Source organism: Triturus cristatus, chromosome 8 (genome assembly GCF_964204655.1).
Source record: "Triturus cristatus chromosome 8, aTriCri1.1, whole genome shotgun sequence".
NCBI lineage: Eukaryota > Metazoa > Chordata > Amphibia > Caudata > Salamandridae > Triturus > Triturus cristatus.
This window is the reverse complement of record NC_140591.1, coordinates 981279297-981299939: the sequence shown is the minus strand read 5'-3', so window position 1 is coordinate 981299939 and position 20643 is coordinate 981279297. Positions and strand designations below refer to the sequence as shown.

At 42.4% G+C, this 20643-nt stretch overlaps 1 protein-coding gene across 1 annotated transcript in view; it reads right to left on the bottom strand.

Annotated features, from left to right (window-relative positions):
* Positions 1-20643, bottom strand: part of LOC146805315 (F-box only protein 36-like) — a 191161-nt gene that overhangs the window by 137638 nt on the left and 32880 nt on the right. The window contains exon 2 of the mRNA XM_085620491.1: positions 3279-3387. Coding sequence (XP_085476617.1) covers positions 3279-3387 — 109 coding nt within the window. The remainder of the gene's footprint in view (positions 1-3278; positions 3388-20643) is intronic.

Below are 20643 nucleotides of genomic sequence, written 5' to 3'. Positions count from 1 at the left end.
ATAAATATTTCTATTAAACGAGTACTGTTGAAGGAGCATTTTTGTTTCAAATTAGAAGTATATGCTTAAATGTAACTATCTAATGCTTGACAAAATTATAGACTTCCCTTAAAGAACTTTTGAGTCCCACATAACTGAAAAAGTTCTTCCTAATTTTTTATTAATTTAACACCTCAACAGTAAAAAACACTAAAAACACCCCTTTGCGGCGTCCAGCAAACATTTTGGCTCCATTAGTTCCCATAAGAATCTGTTTCAAACAATTAGTACAAATTAGAAGAAAAGAAAACAAGCATTTGCAATGCAATCAGTCTCGCATTTGGGACCTTATATGTATTTAGCTATGCAGCACATTAGCCTGGGTGCTGAAACGCCTACTGTTCTTTAACATGGAGGGAAAGTAAGCACCAAACTGCGTGACACGCCAGGTATGGGAACACATGGAGAGAAATATTGCCTTTCAGCTGGAAATGGTATAGTCCAAAGCTCTGTTTTTAATATAAAAGCAGGGCCTTGAGTGGTCATATCACTGAAAATACAAGATTTGAAAAAAATATTATTGTCTATGGGTGCTCGTGGAAGATAATTTCTATTGACTGGAACCTAGAGAATACTAAAGGGATTCTGGTATTTTACTGACCTCTGCTGGTCGTTTTCTATCAAGAACGTAAAATAGAGGCAGCTGCCAGAAAAATTAATAAAAAAAGAAAGTCCCTCAGCATAAAGCAATTCTAGTGTTTTACTGACCTCTGCAGGTTGCTTTCTATGAAGACAGTTAAATAGAGGCAGTTGAACAGAAAAAAAGCCCCTAAGCGGAAGCAGACAAGTCCTAGGGCTGATCTCCAGAGCCCACAAAGTACATACACATATAAGTATATACTAAAGTATCTACTAAAGTATATATACTAAAGTATATACTAAAGTATATACAAGAGGTCTCGAATGCTCAACCTGACAAAAAAAGGGGCAAACTGGTTTGCAAAAGACAACACAATACGAGGATGATTGCCTAGGGGAGTTTCATGAGAGAACAAGGATTTGGTAAGTAGCTGCCTAAGCAAGTAGACACAGACAATTGCAAAGCCAGTGTGTCTGACACTAGCCAACAGCCTTTAGGCTTCATCAATGCTTGTTTTGGGTTGTTATGGTATTCAATTTAAACTAATTACAAACTTTATTCTAACCCCAATGCTAACCATAGTATGGTATTTTACTAAAAAGATTAATTTTTTAGTTCATTCTATTCAATTATATTAATAATATCCATAAACAAAAGTAACGCTATTCTAACACTAACCCATAGGGACTCCTCTCCCCAGGCATGGAAAGAAAGCAAGAAATGGTTTCAGGGCTGCACTACCCTGGGACCCAGTGCAGACTTCCCATGAGGCACCATTGTTCTCCTGCGGGAGCTTGGTGAAGCTTGCCCGCTAACGCAGTACCATGATGGGGGTTACTCTTGATCACCGGTATCCCTGAAGTACCACTGTACTGAAAATGAAAATAAATTAATAAATTAAATGTGGGTTTGGGGTCCAGAGGGGAAAGTGGACGTCTGTGGAGGGTGGGCACAGGGCTTAGCTGGGGGCCAGGTCCTGCTGCCAACCCCCACTGCACATGGCCATAGTCCGTGTATCCCTGCCTAATTCCGTATCCCTTACTTAACTTCCACACCCTAAATACCTTAATTCTTCCTCAGACTATCCCCCTCCAGTCCGGGCATCACTAACGTGCAACTAAACGCATCTCGCCCCCGACTGACAGAAAAGTCCTCCTCAGACGCTTACAGATACGGATAATTATACCGCCTCTACCCCACTAGTAAGTGCCATACCTTGCTCTACAGTTCCTTTAGGATTAAAACGACATGGGCAGCTCTAGACATTATATAACTGTCATATATAGTTTACTCCTTCATGCATACACGCCGCCTCAAGGGAAATTTCCACCCTTAACTCGTTTCTGTACATGAGCACTGGTTTAAATGTATAATCATTCGCAATCCAGCCTACACGTTTATACATTGTATAAAATCTGTCACCATTCAGAGACCGTATTTTCCTTTTAATTTAGGTACTGTATGTTCTAATTGTTTATGCGGCATCACCCACTAGAGAGCACTATCAATTATACATTGACTTGACTGTGATGCTATACTTAGGGACTATACTATGGTTTACTTATACCTACTTTTGAATCTCCCCTTAATTCCAGATTCTAGTTGCTCACATTTTGTCCTGAAGATGAACTCAATTAATTGAGTTCGAAACGTCGTCGACACCTCACAACATGAACCCTTTAAACTGTGTTAAAAATCTTTAAAAAGTGGTTCTACAATTGTTGTCTATGCGATGTCTTCATTTTAACTTCACCCTCACTTCTCACGTCACGCTTATTGTCACTTACTATGTGAGCGCTTGAATTCTATCAATGTGTAATAAATGTTCCACATACATTGACCTTCATGTCCCTCTTTTATATTAACTATTGCTCTCTTCTGAGACTTAAGTTCTCATACCTCTATTGACCTCATTGCCCCTCATAGGGTAATTTTTTCCTGGACCTTTTTAGGCCAACTAGAACCATTGTTCCTCTTTACAGCGTATCACCCCTGGTTCGCATATTGGGGTACCCTTGTTTCTTAAAACACATAGGCAGCACACAGCAGGGGGTTGGCTCTCAGCTGGAGGTTGTGCGCTATGCATGGCCAGAGGTTTCAAACCCCAGCTGCTCATGGTTGTAGGTCGTGCGCAGCAAGATGTTGGCCACTCACAGTGGGGTTGGACTCTGGCCCTGACCCCAGGTGTGCACCGCTGATGGGGGTTGGGTCAGGACTGTGGCCAACCCCCGCTGCGTATAGCTGCAGGAGGTGAGTTGGCTAAATATATATATTTTTTAAAGAAGTTAACTGAAAAATGCTAAAGGTTGAAGTGAAGTTAATGATAGGTATGTCAAAAGTCCACACTTGATGATGATGCATACAGTGGGCTAAGGTCAAAATGGCTTACAATAACATACTTATCAGAACCTAAGCAACTAAAGATCACCTCTGGTTCAGAGAAGATTCAAATTCATGGCTGTTTTAACCATACAATACATCCTCTTACTACATTATGTGTGTCAATCAAATGCTAGTTCAGTGGCACATTTTGTGCTTGACTAATGCTGAGCAACATTAATGTCATGTAACAAAAAAGCTTAACAAAAAACTTATACCATCACAGAATAGCACTACATATCATAATAGTTGACACTTTTAATCATGGCTTAATACTTGCTGTGTAAAATGTCTTCCAACAAAAAATCACTGTGGGATTTTTTCACTTCTCCGGGTAGTGCCAGTCTGTGCTCAGCCCTAACAGAAATCCTCCAAGACCTCAAGATTACCTAAGACAAATAAAGAAAGGAATACATTTAACTTGGAATCAAATGATTTGTATATAGAAAAGATGTATTGACACCAAAAGTAAACATGTCAAGATACAGTTCTGTAAAGAAAGTCATGCATGTAAGTGGAGTTATATTAGCCCAATATTTAGTTACTTCTGGTCAAGCAGTAGATTATTACTTCAGCCTTAGCTGCAGAGTCCTACCTAAAGAGCTATTGACACCTCTGTATAATCTAATGGTGGTTTGTATATATTGTGGAGGAAGACCATTATTGTCACTGCCAAAACAGTCCTAAAACTGTTGGTGAAGTACGATGCAAACCATTTCTAGACAGTGCCTGAAAATTCTATGTATGATTTCAGGGTGATTTCTGTCATTGAGAAAGAGGGTGGTGCTGACTACTTGGTGTACTTACTTACTTATGCCTACTACCCCTCCTGGGATATAGACCGTCAGCCAGGATTCTCCAACCAACCCATCTCCTTGTAGTCAGCCTCAAGGCCTTGGCACCAGGTGTTTCTTGGCCTTCTTTTCCTTTTCTCTTGAGGGTTCCAGGTTAGGGCTTACCTGGTGCTGTTTGATGCAGACTTGCAGAGGGCGTGACCTATCCAGCCCCAGCATCTTTTCATGGTTCCTTTATGAACAGGAAGTTGAAACGGCTTCTGCCATAGGTCATTGTTGCTTGGCAGGGGATTTGGAGTATTTTCCACAGGCATACATTAATGAAGCAAAAGACACACACAGGTATGCTCAGACGTGAGTCCCGTGCTTTCCATGCCACTGGAATCAAGCTATCCTGGCTGAAGAGGGGTGAAACCCCGAAACCGGTCCTAGGATGCTTGTTTCCAGTCCAGGGAGGACCTGGCCTGGCAGTTCGGGCTGGACTGTTCCCATGGGGCACAGGGTCAAGACTGATTTGCATATGGCTGGGTCCAAACTGGAATGGCATGGTGAGCAAAAAAACGATGGATTTAGGCCCAGACCTCTGTACTGGGGTGAATGTATGACATTGTTCTGCATTCTGTCCATCAATAGTTCTTTTTACATTTGTCACCCCGAGTGGGACGGGTATGCTCAGGCGTGAGTCCCGTGCTCTCCATGCCACTGGAATCAAGCTATCCTGGCAGAAGAGGGGTGAAACTGGTCCTAGGATGCTTGTTTCCAGTCCAGGGAGGACCTGGCCTGGCAGTTCGGGCTGGACTGTTCCCATGGGGCACAGGGTCAAGACTGATTTGCATATGGCTGGGTCCAAACTGGAATGGCATGGTGAGCAAAAAAACGATAGATTTAGGCCCAGATCTCTCTACTGGGGTGAATGTATGACATTGTTCTGCATTCTGTCCATCAATAGTTCTTTTTGCATTTGTCACCCCGAGTGGGACGGGTATGCTCAGACGTGAGTCCCGTGCTGTCTATGCCACTGGAATCAAGCTATCCTGGCTGAAGAAGGGTGAAACCCTGAAACCGGTCCTAGGATGCTTGTTTCCAGTCCAGGGAGGACCTGGCCTGGCAGTTCGGGCTGGACTGTTCCCATGGGGCACAGGGTCAAGACTGATTTGCATATGGCTGGGTCCAAACTATAGGCCCAGATCTCTGTACTGGGATGAATGCATTCTGTCCATCAATAGTTCTTTAGGCATTCATGAAGGTCTGGACTTTGTTGGTGGTGGTCACTGTTCTCCTCCAAGCCTCTGCTACAGGTCCTCGAGCTGTGTCCGAGTTGTCCACTGGATCCCATTTCTTCTCCTTGCTGTAGATGTGTTTATGATCCAGTCTATGGCCAGAAGGAAGAGAAAAGGCAAGAGCTAAAAACCCTGGCAGACCCCAGTCCTCACTTGGAAGGCTTCGGTGAGTTGTCCTCCATGGAATATCTTGCAGGTCATTCCCTCATAAGAGTTCCTGATGATTCTTATGAGTTTATCTGGCACACTATAGTGGTGGATGAGTTTCCAAAGGGTCTCACTGTCCACACTGTAAAATTTCTTCTCATAGTTGATTAAGTTGCCAAAGAAGGGGGAGTTCCATTCCATCGACTGATTAATGATGATGCGCAGTGTTGCAATCTGGTCTAAACAGAATCTAACTTTCCAAAGCCACCTTGCTGTTCTTGCAACTGAGCGTCAACGTATTCCTTTATTCTGTTTAGGATGACTACATTGAACACTTTGCCTGGGGTTGATAGAAGAGTTATCTCTCTGTAGTTTACTCAGTTACTCAGGTGACCTTTCTTGGGGATCCTGATGAGATATCCCTATGTCTACTAATGTTTCAAAGTCTGCCATCAGTGCTTCTGCAGGAATGTTGTTGAGTCCTGCTTCCTTGCCATTTCTCAGATGTTTGATGGCTTGGTGTTTTTCTTAATTGGTTGGTCTGCTGCAGCCGACCGGCAAGTACTTGTCAGCTGGCTGTATCTCTGGTGAAGACTACAGCACTGCCGGTTCTGCAGTTCTTCAAAGTGCTCCACCCATCTTCGTTTTTGGCCTTCATTACCCTTGACTGTCTTCCCAGCTTTGTGTTTAACAGGTCTTTCTGGCTTGCTGTATCTGCCGGAGAGTGTCTTTATTATGTTGTAGAGTTCTTTCAAGTTTCCAAGTCTTGGTACTGCCTGGGCTTCTGTGGCAAGACCATTGATGAATCTTCACTTGTCTGCTCTTAAGCTTCTCTTTGCTTCCTTGTTGGTTTTGTTGTATTTGCCTTGAGCTTTTGCTTTTTTCTGCTGTTTTTCGGCTGGTGTTGACTGCAGCGTTCTTTTCCTTTCTCTCTTGACTTTTGCGGAATCAATGGAGATCCATTCTTTATGCTGGTGTTTCTGCTGGTGTTTCTTGGGGCCCAGTACCTCCTTGCAGGTTGATGTCACTGTTTCTTTGATCTTCTCCCGCTGACTTTCTACTCTGTGTCATCCTCTGGTTTTGCAGGATTTAAAACTTGTTAGTGAGGGTGACTCACCATTCTGTGAATCTTTCAGGAGGGTGGTGTTATATCCCTGATGTTAGTTTGTTTGCTCCATCCATGCTTTGTTCAGCTTTAGCTTTAGCCTGGCCATGACAAGGTGATGTTCTGATGTCATGTCTCCTCCTCTCATCACTCTCACATCCTGAAGGGACCTCCAGAACTTTTTGGCATTGCAGACATGGTTGATCTGATTTTCTGTTGAATGGTCTGGTGACACCCAAGTTGCCCTATGTATTCTTTTGTTTGGGAATACTCTATCGTCTATCATCAGACTGTTCAGGGCACAGGGATCTGCAAGCCTTTCACCATTTTCGTTCATGTCGCCAAGGCCATGGTTGCTCATGATTTATTCGTATTCAGTGTTGTCACTTCCAATCTTGGCATTCAGGGCCCCTATCAGTAAGGTGATGTCTCTCTCAAGGCACTTCTCTAGGATGGACCGGAGTCGGTTCTAAAATTGTTATTTTTCACCTTTTGTGCAGTCATTTGTAGATGCATAGCACTGGATAACATTCATGTTGATCCTATTTTTCTTTGTGTGGAAGGTCGTTGAGATGATTCTGGGACCTTGGCCTACCCACAGAATCAGAACTCTGTTGGCTGCTGGCGTTAGTGTCACTAATACTCCCTGAGTATGTGGGGTTGTTCTCTTCCTTGTGTCCAGAATACAATAGCATTCCTGTCTGTCCAGTCTTTTCTGTCTGTGCTGTGTCCATCTGGTCTCACTGATGCCAAGCAGGGCAAGGATGTATTTGTTTCATCTCTGCTGCCACATGGGCTGATTTGGCTGTCTCTCTGCCTCCACCGTCCTTATCCTCCCCATCTCCACTACTTTCTCTCACTTCTCCCCTCTCTTCTCTCTCTCCTTGTACACTGCCCCTTCTTTCCCCTCTCCTCCCTCCCACTTCCCTTACCTCCTTCCTTCAAAATATCCCTACCGGTTGCCCATCCCACCCCTCTCGCTCCCCATCTTGGTTTTCCCCGCCTATCCTTATCTAATTATTGCCTAACCCACAGCTCTGCACAGAATCTCCTTCCTCCCTCTGCCACTCTTTATGTAAACCCATCTGTTTTTAGCTGTTGCTTTGTTTTATTGACCTCAGGGAGTGCCTTTTTCATGTATATTGCCCTCGAATAATTTAAATTTTTATTTTATTTACTGTTATGCCCTGCTATTGTACAAATCCTCTCTCTGTCCTGTAATCTTGTTTGTGCACTTGTAAAGCGCTCTGATACCCCTGGGACTAGCCAGCTATATATAAAACCTTTCAAATAAATAAACAAATACATAGTCCTCAATCTCTATGTCCCGATGGGGATAGTCTTGGTTGAAAGTAGGCGGATCAGCTTTGTGGCTTTCAAGGATCTCTGGCTTTCACCACAAGGCATCATAGCTCTCCGTGAAGGAAATTCCTCTCCCCCATCATCTTTATCAGAGGTTGCATACAGGGAGTTCAGGGTATTAGAGAGGCCCATGTGCAGGATTGGATTGAAGGAGGTCAATTTGTTGGTTGGAAGGAGAGGGCTGTTAAAGTGTTATTCTTAAATATCCAAATCCATGATTTTAGTAATCAACTAAACATATTACTCATTGTTCTTGACTCCAGATCTATTGACCTTGACAAAATAGTGATAGTCAATACTGTGGCTGCAATTGTTTTTCAAGTCGATGTAGGAAATAGTTAGCCCCCACCCATGCAGAAGTGAAGGAAAAAAGGAAGTTAGCGAGAAATATCACCCGTGAAATTTCATGCCAATGTTAAAAATAAACTTTGTCTAAAAATTGCCAAAATGTCCTCTCTCACTGAAAATGAACATGGATTGGAATATATACCATGAATGTCCTACTGTTATTACTAAGACTTAAAGATTTCTGCTTGATTTTGATTAACGTATTCATTTCACATTCTGAAAAATAATAATTGATTCGTTTTGAGGCTTTGATAAGTAGGTTAAGACTTGAATTTCCACTTGGTATTATATTAAGAACACAGGACTTGAAAACACAAGTGCGTTTTGAGTTTTTTGTTTCCGTATAGTAGAACATACGTTTATTTTAAAAACATAAACAATTAAATCCACATAAAACATCCTACAAATTCAACATTCCTCACAAGTAATATCAAAAATAAGGACAAAGTTTTACTCAGGACTGGTATTAAAACAACTCACTACAGTCTGTAATGTCTCTTATCTTCATTGGCACTGGATACTCTTGGGCTACGCTGTAGCCATTTTGATCTTTCATCTGATGGCAAAGTAATTTGATTCATTTTAAGAAATTCACTGTTTGCCAGTGGCAACCAGCATGGCTCGCGGGTGACCAGGAGGACTTTGGGGGGGGGCCGTTGTGGGGCGGGCAGGTCGTAATAAAAAAATACAACCACTTACCTTCTTGCCGGGTCCCACATGTCTCTGCTCCTGTTCTTGTCTTCCAGGAACAGGAAGCATCCAGTACACAGGCTCCCCTGACCAATCACAATGCTGCAATGCAGCATTGTGATTGGTCTGAGCGCCATGACATGGCACTCAGCCAGGGGCTGTAGGGATGGGCATGTTCTCCATGCAGGCTGTAATGCAGCCTGCATGGAGAACAGGGAAAGTGCGCATGGCAGAGAGGGTCGACCAAACAGTCATTGCACACTTAGGAGGGTTGGACCCTCCTCCCCTGCTCTTCAGTCCTGCCCCGCCCCCTCATGCAAGCTGCCGCAGCAGGAGGACAAAAATAAATAAGAATAATATCCTTGGACAAACTATAGTTTAACATAATGCTTTTTTGTGTTTGAATAGCTGATTATTTTGTGAAACAGTTCTGCTGTCTGTTTCCGGGTAGGTAGATAGATAGATAGATAGATAGATAGATAGATAGATAGATAGATAGATAGATAGATAGATAGATAGATAGATAGATAGATAGATAGATAGATAGATAGATAGATAGATAGATAGATAGATAGATAGATAGATAGATAGATAGATAGATAGATAGATAGACAGATAGATATTATATATTGCACACAACCCAAGTGTATCTAGGCACTGAGGAAGCAATAGGTCGCAATGGAGGAAAGGAATAGTGAAGAGACTGGACTAACATAAGATGGACAGCTGGTGAAACAGTGAAGACATGGTAGGAAAATCAGCTAGAAGGAGTCATTTTTTATATGAATAGCAGTGTTTGAGGCTAGTTCTGAAATAGGCAAGTAAGGGATTTTCCGTAAGTGAGTCCGATAGTGAGTTGCATTTCTTGATTGCTAAGTTAAAGTATCTTCCTCCCACTGTTAGGAAACCTCTTGTCTGTTTCCTTCCAGAGTGCTTTCTTTGACTTGGCTGTAGGACTGATTTTTCAGACCTTCTTTCCTATTGGTCATGGCTACTCGTTTGTCTTTACCAGTTGTTGGTTCTGTGCTTATTCAAATCAGAAACAGGTGATTTTGGTGCAGCAATTTTCACTGTATCTAGTTATGGGCTTGATGGATTCAGTACACAGGAATCCCTTGCATATTATTCTCTGCAATGCAAGGTTCGACAATCCATTTGTCTCCTAGCTTATGTTTCCCTGTTTGTCCATGGCACTGAATCAGGAGGACCCTATTTCTTGGTTTACAGGTTGATAGGCAATCTGGTCTTTTTTCCCAAACATTATGTGCAAGAGGAACTCATGTGGATTCATTCTTTGTTTAGTTGTATGCAAGGACTAGCGTAACTATGTTCTGGCTCATTTGCTGCTTTTGTTGGGATTGTAGAGTCCTCAATATATTCAGCAACATTATTTTGAATCTTTCCACTTGGGCATTCCCCTATGGTTAGTAGGACCAAACTAGCTGTAACAGTTGCTTGATAGACTTTAACTCAATATTATCTTCTTGGTTGAAACGTAGTCTTTATGGCCTACCATAGTGGACAATGTACTTTTCCTACAACACTTTTTCCACTCAGTATGCATTCTTGTCTCTGGTTGGAGATGTTTGACCATATGGAGGAGGTGATCAATGATGATCAGAATGCTCTGAATCCCCTTTTAATCCATCGCTAAAGATAGGAAATCAATTCATAGATCTTGTGACCATATACTTTCTAGATATCCAATGTAGCCGCTGGTCTTGGTAGGGTTTAGATATCAGGATCTAGGTCTGCGCTCACCTCTTCGCACTGAGCAAATGCATGGGCAGGAATGCGTCTACGCCGGCGCCCTCTGCCTGTTCTGAAAATCCCACAAAAAGCAAGTTATTGTGGCATCAGTGTTTTTTGGCATCCTCCACTTTTTCTTCCACGATCCGCACATCCATAGTCAATTTTGTAATTTTGTCCTTCAAGACTTTTACTTCCGTTTGTAGGGCCATTTATAATCTGAGAATTGCCGGTTCAGTTCTGAAGGGTTCTTCTCTTTGTGCCTCTAGTTCATTCACTCTTTGGAGCGTTCATCTGCCTTGTAGTTCTCAGGGGCAGGCCCTAGGGCGATGATGTATTGCTTAATAGTACTGCCTTGGGGCTGCTTGGAAGCTTTGAGTTTGCCCATAGCGACACTGAGAGCCCTTCCCCTATGCCCATTAGTTTCACCCACCAGATGTCAGGTGACCTTACTCACACAGGCCTGGTAGACTCCTCCAATGCTCTCTGGGCTTATCCACAGGGCTCCCCCCAACTAGGTCCAGCCAAAGGAACAAGGGGCAATTGAAATTCCCTGGGCACCTCTGAAAGGCCTTCTCACACTCCCCTCTGCTGGGCACTCACCACCGGCCCGTTCCCTGGCGTCTTCACTGTAGGAGGAGCTGCCTACTCATTCTACAGGGCAGCTCCGGTCGCATCACGTGAGCCTCTCCCAATTGCACCCTTTCCAGACAAACTACCCCACACCAGGCAGCACTCTTTCCACACTGCTCTGTGCGCCCATGATGCTGCTCTAAGCCTCTGCCCCCAGTGTGGCACGGCTCTTGGACCTTCAAGCAGGCTCCAGATAGTGTGCAGTATTCAGTATGGGTCAGCCCCCAGGCCCCTCGGCCTGCACCCAAACATCTGTGCCAACCCTTCAGAAGCTGCTTGCCGGTCTGACTGGGGAAGTGCTCGATCAGTCACCCTCTGTACGCTTTCCCAAGATGGCTGCCATTCCTCGGCCAGGGAGCTTCCAATGCACATCAGTAACAGCAAAAAAAGGCAGCCGGGTAAAGAGCCAAAGAAGAGTCATTTTAGACTGGAGTAGTGCTGATCTGTCCAAAAATGTACGTATTGTTTCAAATCTTTCTTTTCACTACTAAATTATTAGATCATTGGAGACTCACACACCGAACTGATAAAGACTTCAGATTCTTTTCAAATGCTCGTTATACATATTCACATGTTGACTATTTAATATCTTCCAGACATTTAACTCATATGTCTTCCAATTCTAAAATAGAACCCATCACCATATCAGATCATGCTTTAATCTTCTTTTCGTTAACCCTAACTGATGTTCCTCAAAATACATTTAGGTGGAGAATGAATACTGACACTTTACTTTCTCACCAAAATCAACTCCAATTGGCAGCTGCTATCACAGATTATTTCCTAAACAACAAACTTCAAAAAGCCTTTACGATTACTCATTGGGACGCATACATAAGAGGCATTTCCATCGCCATAATAGCATATGAGAACAAGTTATTTTAATTCCAAATTATCATTACTAGAGAAACAAATTACTACAGCTGAACACTTCTACAGATATACAATTTAAACCTGCAAACACTTCGATATGAATACAATACACTGCTTAGCAAAAGAGTGAATCTTTGTATTTGTAAGCAGAAAGTGAATTTCCAGTTTAATGCTAATAAAGCAAGTCGTATTTTTGCCAACTATCTATGTATTAAAAGAGATAAGATACAGATTCCTGCCATTAGTTCCTCAAATGGCTGCCTACATTTATCCAGCAGAGAAATAGCTCAAGAATTCCAATAATTTTATTCAAACCTATAAAGTAAATCCCACAATACAATTGCTCAATTCCTGTCTCAGTGTAGCTTCCCAATGTTACCTCTTACAGATAGAAATATTCTTGATTCCCTTTTAACTAAAGAAAAAGTTTACTCTTCAATTAAATCCACGTCTAAAAAGTGTGCCTGGTCCTGACGGAATTCCAGCAGAATTCTACAAAGCTTTCTCTACACAAATAGCCCCGTCTTCTTATCCTTGTTTCAGAATTTTCTCTTTTAATGCATCTGTTGCAGGAACATTTAAAGATGCCACAATTATTATGCTCCCTAAACCAGACAAAGATCATTCTCTAACCTCAAACTTTTGCCCCATTTCGCTTATTAATCAAGACTGCAAAATATATGCACAAATCATCGCACTTAGACTATCCCAGGTACTAATTCATCTTATTCACCCAGACCAAACTGATTTTATGAAAGGACGTTTCACAGCAAAAGTACCAGACTTGTTTGTCATACTATTGCTTTCATATAAAAAATAAGGCATCCTATCAGGCTTTTAGCTATAGATGCTGAAAAAGCATTTGATAAACTTAATTGGAAATTGTTTGTTCAAAACTACGGAGGTATTTGGTTTTGGTGCAACATATTTTTCAATGGTTAAAGCTTCATATTCTTTACCTCAAGCTACTATATATGTTAATAGTATTACCGCTGCATCATTTGCTTTATAAAGAGGTACGAGACTAAGTATGACCTTTCTCAATCCTATTATTTTTACTGTAAATGTGTTGTATACATCTTTTTAAAGGACGAAACGCGTTGGCTGATGGTTTTTATGAACAGAACAATAAAGAAGAAAATAATACACAGCTTGTATTAACAGCCATTCTCTTCATTGAATCATTACCTTGAAAAGCCTGTGGATAATTTCATATGGACTATTTTGACTATTAGTGGTGCAGCTCCATTTCAGTTTTGTTGTTCTAATCTCCCTTGTTAGGGGAGGTGCCTAAGGGCAGGGGGCACATTTGGAAATTTGCACACAAGATTGCTTTGTTTTTCAGAAAAATGTATTGGTAATTTACGGTACAGGTGCTGCATATGTTGCTCCCTGGTCCACTGTCCACATCTTGAGGTTTTTTTGTATGTTTTCTTGTTCATGTATTTATAAATATATCAAGAAAATATTTTAAACAGGACTGACTGTTTGGACTGTACGTCATGTTCAGTCCACTTGTGACTGTCCACAGACTTTTGTGACATATAAATGAGCGGTAAAAGTTTCATGAGTTAACAATACTCCACCTTATAGGTTTAAATAGGATAATCACTGCGGATTTTATTTGTTCAGATATATAGTATCCCTTTGTAAAATAAAATGCATCAACCCAATAGTATCTATGGAAAATGGGCCCAACTACCTACATAAGGTAGCACCCCACTGTGTCCTAGATAAGGCCCTATGATCTAGCAATCAATCAATAGAAGGCGTGTTAGACAAACATGGTATAAAACACTGAAACATGTAGAAATGGACTATGAACAAGCACTCAGAATCCCAACAAACAGATCTAGCATTTTATATTTTTTTAGAGAAGCCTTTAAGGGAGTTAAATAAGAATGTGGAATATTGAGAAGTATTTGTGATGCCATTATTAAATAACAAATTAATTAAAATAAAGAAAAGCTTTGTAAAGGGAATGGTGATTGCACAAAACCTTGAGCCCACAGAGTTAACATAGATCAGATTAACAGGTAGCTCTCACAAACAGGACCATAACATCAGACACTAGCACTTCATTATTACGCGTCGTCCAAAATCATCGGCACTCAATTGCAATGATGTCTTGTACACTGACCAACAACCCAGCATTGGGTCTTAAAACATAGGAATGTATCTCATGTGTAGATTTCAACGCCCACTATTAGAGATTTTTAAAGTTGGAAGCACGCAGCAAATTGTACAAAATGGGACGGCTGAACAAAGATGGTCACAGGGAGAGAGGGCTCCAATTTTGATCTCGAAGCGTCAACGAGAAAACAATCTTTTTGGTAGAAGTTGCAAATCTAGGAATGGTACATTTTTTTACTTCCAGTGGATCTGTAAAACTCAACCACTTCAATCTTTTCTATGACCAGCCTGAGTTTCTTTTCGTAAAAAAAGAACCTGGGCACCCAAAAACCTCTGTAGTCACACACAAAGGTACCCCTCACTGGGCAGCACCTGCAACATGTCGTGCTTGTTCTAGGCAAAGCACTACAGATGCTGCAGATGCAGTATGTAAAGTAACACTAGGCACATTGTTTTTATTTCCTTATCTCAGACATGTTTAGCTGATGCTGCTACACATGAATCACAGGAGGTGTGTGGAAATGTGAGTGGTGCTATGCTGAGCACAGACATGCCATCAATATTTCAGTTCAATAAGGTCTATTTTCATGCCAGCAGATTAAGAGACATGTTAATGTTTGCGCATTAGCAGTCTGATGCTTAGTTGTGCAACTGAAAAACCAACTCCATTCACTTCCCCATTGGACTGTTTAATCCTCAAGGAAAAAGGCAGAAAATCACAAATGAAGAGGCATATTTACCAGATAATGACGCATTGTGGTGCTGCAAGACATCTTGCTGCCCGAGCTGCGTCATTAAAAAAAGTGCAGGAATGTGTTGTATTTGCAACAATACACATCCCTCTACTTACCTCTGCACTGGTGCACAATAGGCTGCCTAGCGCCAATGCAGGCACCCGTACATTATGGTGCAAGAGCGCCTTAGTTGCAGGGATGATTGTTTTTGTGCAGAAAGGTGCACCTTACTGCACAAAAATAACCACTGATGGCATTTACCTCCTTCTATGTGCGCTGCAGAATGCAGCAAACATAGAAAGAGGAATAAAGGAGGAGAAATAAAGGTATTTCTCCTTGTTGCGCCACTTTTACGCCCCCATTGGGAGGTGTTAGAATCTGACGCATTGCCTAGTTTACGAAACTTTGTAAATCTGGGAATGTGTCAGAATCCATGGGTGTTGTGTGGAAACACCAACAGCAACACCCATGGAACGCCCCTTTCACGTAATGCACGAAAGGGGCCATATTTACAAGGCCATGAGAAGCCACGCAGGGTAGCTTTGCATTGCCTTGTAAATATGGGCCAGCACACTGCACCACCGGAACATCAAAAAAGTGACGATCTAGTGGCGCAAGGGGCATGTAACTATGCCTTTAAATTTAATTTAGCTAATTACAAGGCTGCCACATGACTTGATGACACCTGATACTGTCACCTGCTGCAGCCAACAGTATTCATTGATTACCTTGTGGGGTGTTTTTGCTGTATTGTTGTGTGTAGATTTAGATTACGTGTATAGGTTTCCTGATTTATGCCCTTATATAGGTACAATTCATATTGCCCTTATTTAGGCATAGAAAATTCAGCCCTTATTTAGCATTGTCCATGCTAACCAAATACAGGCATGGTCTCCTACATCCGTCCATCCACGTCACAACGAGTTCTTGGAAAACCGGACTCTTAAGCCTTTAGGAATTTCCCTTGCTTGGATATTGATTTCTCCAAGAACTCATTTAGTATGAATGAACATCTATTCCTTAGGGGTTCATTCATGACGTTCCCATGTCCGACTTTTACGTCAATACAGGCATTCCTAAATACCTTCAAGGTAAAAATATACCTGCACTTGCCCTGGCAAACCACGGTTCCAGCACGATCCAGCTCGACTGCCTGCTTGCGATCCGCCACGGCAAGTTCAGAAGGAAATCGAGTTCCAGCCTGACACACTGACCAGACGCTATGATCCTCTTCGCAGAGAATCCAGCTCCAGTGTTTCTGACTCCCCTTGAGGGGTGTTAGATATCGAGTCCCGGAAAAGATTCCAACCTCTCACATTCTAAGGTATGGAGCAGACTAGAACTTAGAGAAATCTTTAGCAACTCTTGGCAAAACTCAAACAATAGCTATAGTTAGCTATACTTTAGAAAACAGCACCTACTTCTTACCTCATACTACACTTAGGTTAGGTACACTGGGGTAGAACTATTTAGAAGCATCAGATGAGTATCCACATTTTAGCCTGTGTTATTTATGTATGTCTTTTATGAATATATGTCATACCTACAAACCATGCTATTGTAGTATTATTTTATCTTACTGCTAACTCTGTACATATTTTACTTCGCAGCCTGTCTTACGATTGTAGTAGTTCATATCTCTTGCATGAGAAATAAGACTGTCCAATAAACCCTTTTTATTGAAACGCCTGTCTCTCTATTTCTGTGCAACTCTGTAGAAATGAAGCATGCACGATTGACTGAGTGAAACAGTTCTGAGATTGTTCCGACTCTAAGAGAAACAAAGTTGTCATGTTTATGCGGTTTCATCAAAATCAACAGGAGAGGAAGGGATCAACACGGCTAGTCCCATCAGTAGAATATCAAAAAACAACAAAGCCAGTGTACAATAATATGAAACAGGGGGCACTCTAGTCAATGCAATACATTGATCGAACGAGCAAAGAGCCTCAGATTCCCTGTGAACCGTTATGTTCATAGGAAGCAAGTTTGGCCACTATGGAACAATACCCACTGGGTATGAAAAAGCCCTCACTCACCAACCTGGTTGGTGACATGCTTCATCATTGGGCTTCCACTGGGACGACCGAATGTCATCCCAGTGTGCTGCGACGCCAGGTTACTGCGGAGCTGGGTTGGTTGTGTGGGGAAAGTGAATTTAAAATGTCCAATCAAGTCAAAAAGAAACTTTATTAATTTTGCTTAAATGGAAAGGAGTAAAAAGGAGTGAGGGTCAAAAAAATAAAAGACCTGGTTCACTCCGTGGCGGTCAACATGTTTCTGCCTCATGGAGTGTTAATCGGGCATTCGTCAGGACCAGAGGGGGATGTGCGCAGCCCCGGTGGTGTGAACTCGCTAAGGTCCACCCAACCGTGGGCTGATGTGTGAAAAAACAAAAAGACACTGAATAGTGTGAACTCCGCCAAATAAAGTAATTAATTATGGGGAGAGGAACGAGTTTACTCTGATGGTACAAGGAGACAAACAAACAGAAAGACAAAACATAAAGAGAGGTATCAATGTTTGTCACAAAAATCGTGCTCTACAGATCAGGAATTAGGAACTGATGTGCTCGAAGGACAAATGAGTGCCTCTAGGTCTACCACAGGTGCAAAAATTGTGAGAAGCTGTGCCCCTAGGTATAGTCAAATATCGGTGTAGGGATAACGAGACGTCATCCTCTCAAAGGTGACTAGTAGTCAAATCTCGGAACGCATGTGAAACGTAGCAGTGACACTCATATGCGGAGAAATCGGGCTAGGGACTAATACAACTGCACGCGATGCTCAGTGTGCAGAAAAAAGGAACGGATCTTACAGAGAGGCCAGTCCGTTAGAAGCCTCATGGATCCCGGGAGGGGGGTGGGAGCAAAATGGCACACCCTGCATCAGGAAAAGATAGAAAGAAAACGGAGTTCGTGTAAATATCACGAACGGGGGAGAAAGCGAAGGCTCGCTTACCTTGTTGGACGAGGAGCGGATGAGGTTACTTACGCCCTTGCTGCTCTCCACCCGCGATATGCCTAAACAGCCTCTTGCTGCCGGGTCCGGATAGTAGTGAACCGGAGCCGGAGGTATGTGTATAAAGGCCCCACGGCGTGTCCCTGGTCAGGCTCTCAAACAGAGCTTCTCCCTGATTGGGTAGAAAGCTCTAATTCCAACGGTGATTGGCCCAGTGGGAGCCAATCGGTGCGAAGATAAAGACAGACGGAGTTGTTCGTTGCGCTAGGCAACGCAAAACAACGAAGGGAAAAAAAAGGAAGTTATGTAAAACTTTAATGGCACGGAGCCATACGAGCATAAATGAACCCGCACAAAGCCCACGGGAGTGTGCAACAGGGCCTGGGGAAAAGCCGTGGTACTGCTGGAAGGGGCTATAGGGCAGGCTCGCGCACAGGGTCACGGAGACCTAGCTTGTACGTGAAGGGCATGAATAGACCAAGGTGATCAGAATTGGTACAGGAACAAACCGGACTGGGTGTCTGGAATTCCTAATATACTAAATAGTAATTTTCAAAACAGGGAAAATGAAATGAACCCATCGACTAATTGGGGTCAAAAAAACAGTGGTATCAGGGGATTCATTGTAAATGATGATATTCATATAGGTGGAGAGTATTTAGAGGATATTGACCCAGGGGACATTGTCATTCAACCCATGTAGGTTAGTCCCCAGGCGGTACACCCACCTCTGTTCCCTTTCAAAAAGTACTTTAGGGATGTTTCTACCACTTGAGATCTCTTCTATCACTGTCCACCTTAGGTCGTTGGTAGTGTGGTTGATAGAAAGAAAGTGTTCACTCATTTTAGTGTGACTAGAGTGCCCCCTGTTTCATATTATTGTACACTGGCTTTGTTGTTTTTTGATGTTTATGCGGTTGTCAGAAACTAATCCCTTCTTGTATATTCGAGAAGTTTCTAGTGACGTCTGAGTTAGCTGGCACACACAAGTAATTAAGTTTAATGTACTCGATAGAGACATACTGACCTTAGTCCTATGTCAAATCTATAGTGTATATTATTCCAATGCACAGAGCCTATCAGGGATATAGGAACTACACTACAGTATGGGTTCAAAAATCACAAATTGCAAAGTGATATTGGCTAAAATCCATAACTGGATAAATGTGTCACACACGTTATGGAACCATTTACAAAGTGGTTTAGTCAATTTTTGAAACTTGTGCTTTTTCACATGCAAATTGTAAAGTAAACGCTGCTCACATATTGTGTGAGAGTTCACTCTTTCCTTCCCATCATGGATTAAAACAAGCGAAAAGAGTGCCATTCACGTTGGCATTTGTAAAGCGAAAAAGCTTATATTAAGTTTTTAACACACAACACAGGTACAAAATAGCCACCAGCAGTGCAGCCTTCCTTAATACAAACAATAGGTAAAGGACAGGAGTATTCAAGATTTTTTGATAAAATGATGATAAGTTGGGAATTAGGCAAGAAGCTTGGGGTCAACTTCATGTGGCATGCCTGAGCAAAGATTCTAGACTCTTCCGGCAAACTGTAAATCAAGAGTATTTTAGTGACAGTAAAAATGGTAACATTGATGTGTCAATCATGCCCGAGACCTGGGTAGATCACTTCTCTGGTCTTTAAAGAATTGGTAGTGATCCTCACTCTTGTACTAACTACCAATATGGGGCATTTACTTTGGAACCCCCGACCTTAGACAAGGTGAATAGAGCCTTATCCCAGACCGTGAAGGCCTCTGAGCCGGATGATAGGCCAGCGGATCTGTTTTTAGCTAATCTTCCCCTGTGGCTCCCATTGCTAACTAATATACTGAGGTGTTACGCGGCCCAAGGCCCCCCGGATTCCTGGAGATCAGTTATAATAGTCCCCATATTTAAAAAGGGAGACAGGTCGGACCCTAAATGTTACCGACCAATATCTCTAATTGATAGCTCCTGGAAGATTATGGGTCGAGTGATATTAGAGAGAATGGAGACCTGGATAACAGAAAATGGGAAGTTTTCCGATGTTCAATATGGCTTCAGGAAAGGCCAAGGCACAGTAGATCAGTGCCTTAATCTGCACCTGGTCATTGGCAAATACACTCTGGCCAAGTCTGGATCTTTATATCTTGGATTCATGGACCTGACTTCTGCCTTTGACTGGGTGCAGAGGAGGAGGCTCTGGGAGAAAATGCTGTCCATGGGCATTGAACCATCTATTGTCCATTTTCTAGCAGCAATGCACCAGGGAGTAACAGGGAGAGTGCAATATGGAGTAGGTGGTGAACTCACCTCTCCGATAAAGATGGAACGCGGGGTCCGCGAGGGATGCGTTCTTGACCCTTTTTTATTTTGTTTATATATAAATGATTTAGAAAGCCACATCAGACTTGGAAATATAGACACACCCCTGATAGGCCGTAGGTCCCTACCAGCATTATTATACGCAGATGATTGTGTTTTAATGTCCAGAACTGGGGTGGGGTTGCAAAGGCTTTTAACTAGTTTTAACAATTTTATGAGTGACCTTGGACTAAAAACAAATGTTGCAAAATCACATGTCATGGTAGCGGGCAAATCTCCCTCGAAAACAAAATCCTTTTACATACAGAATGAAAAATTGCTTTATGTGCTGTTGGCTAATGAGATTAGAAACACTGACCATGTAATAGCACCAGAGCTTAGTTTCAGCCGGTGGTCGCAGGTGGGGCCCACCGACACTCCTTCTTGGGGACTGGCACTTATTTTCCCCCAGCAAACTTTGATGCAGACCAAGAGAGAGAAAACACAAATAAGGAAAAGAAGTAGCAAGAGAAGGACAGAAAACTG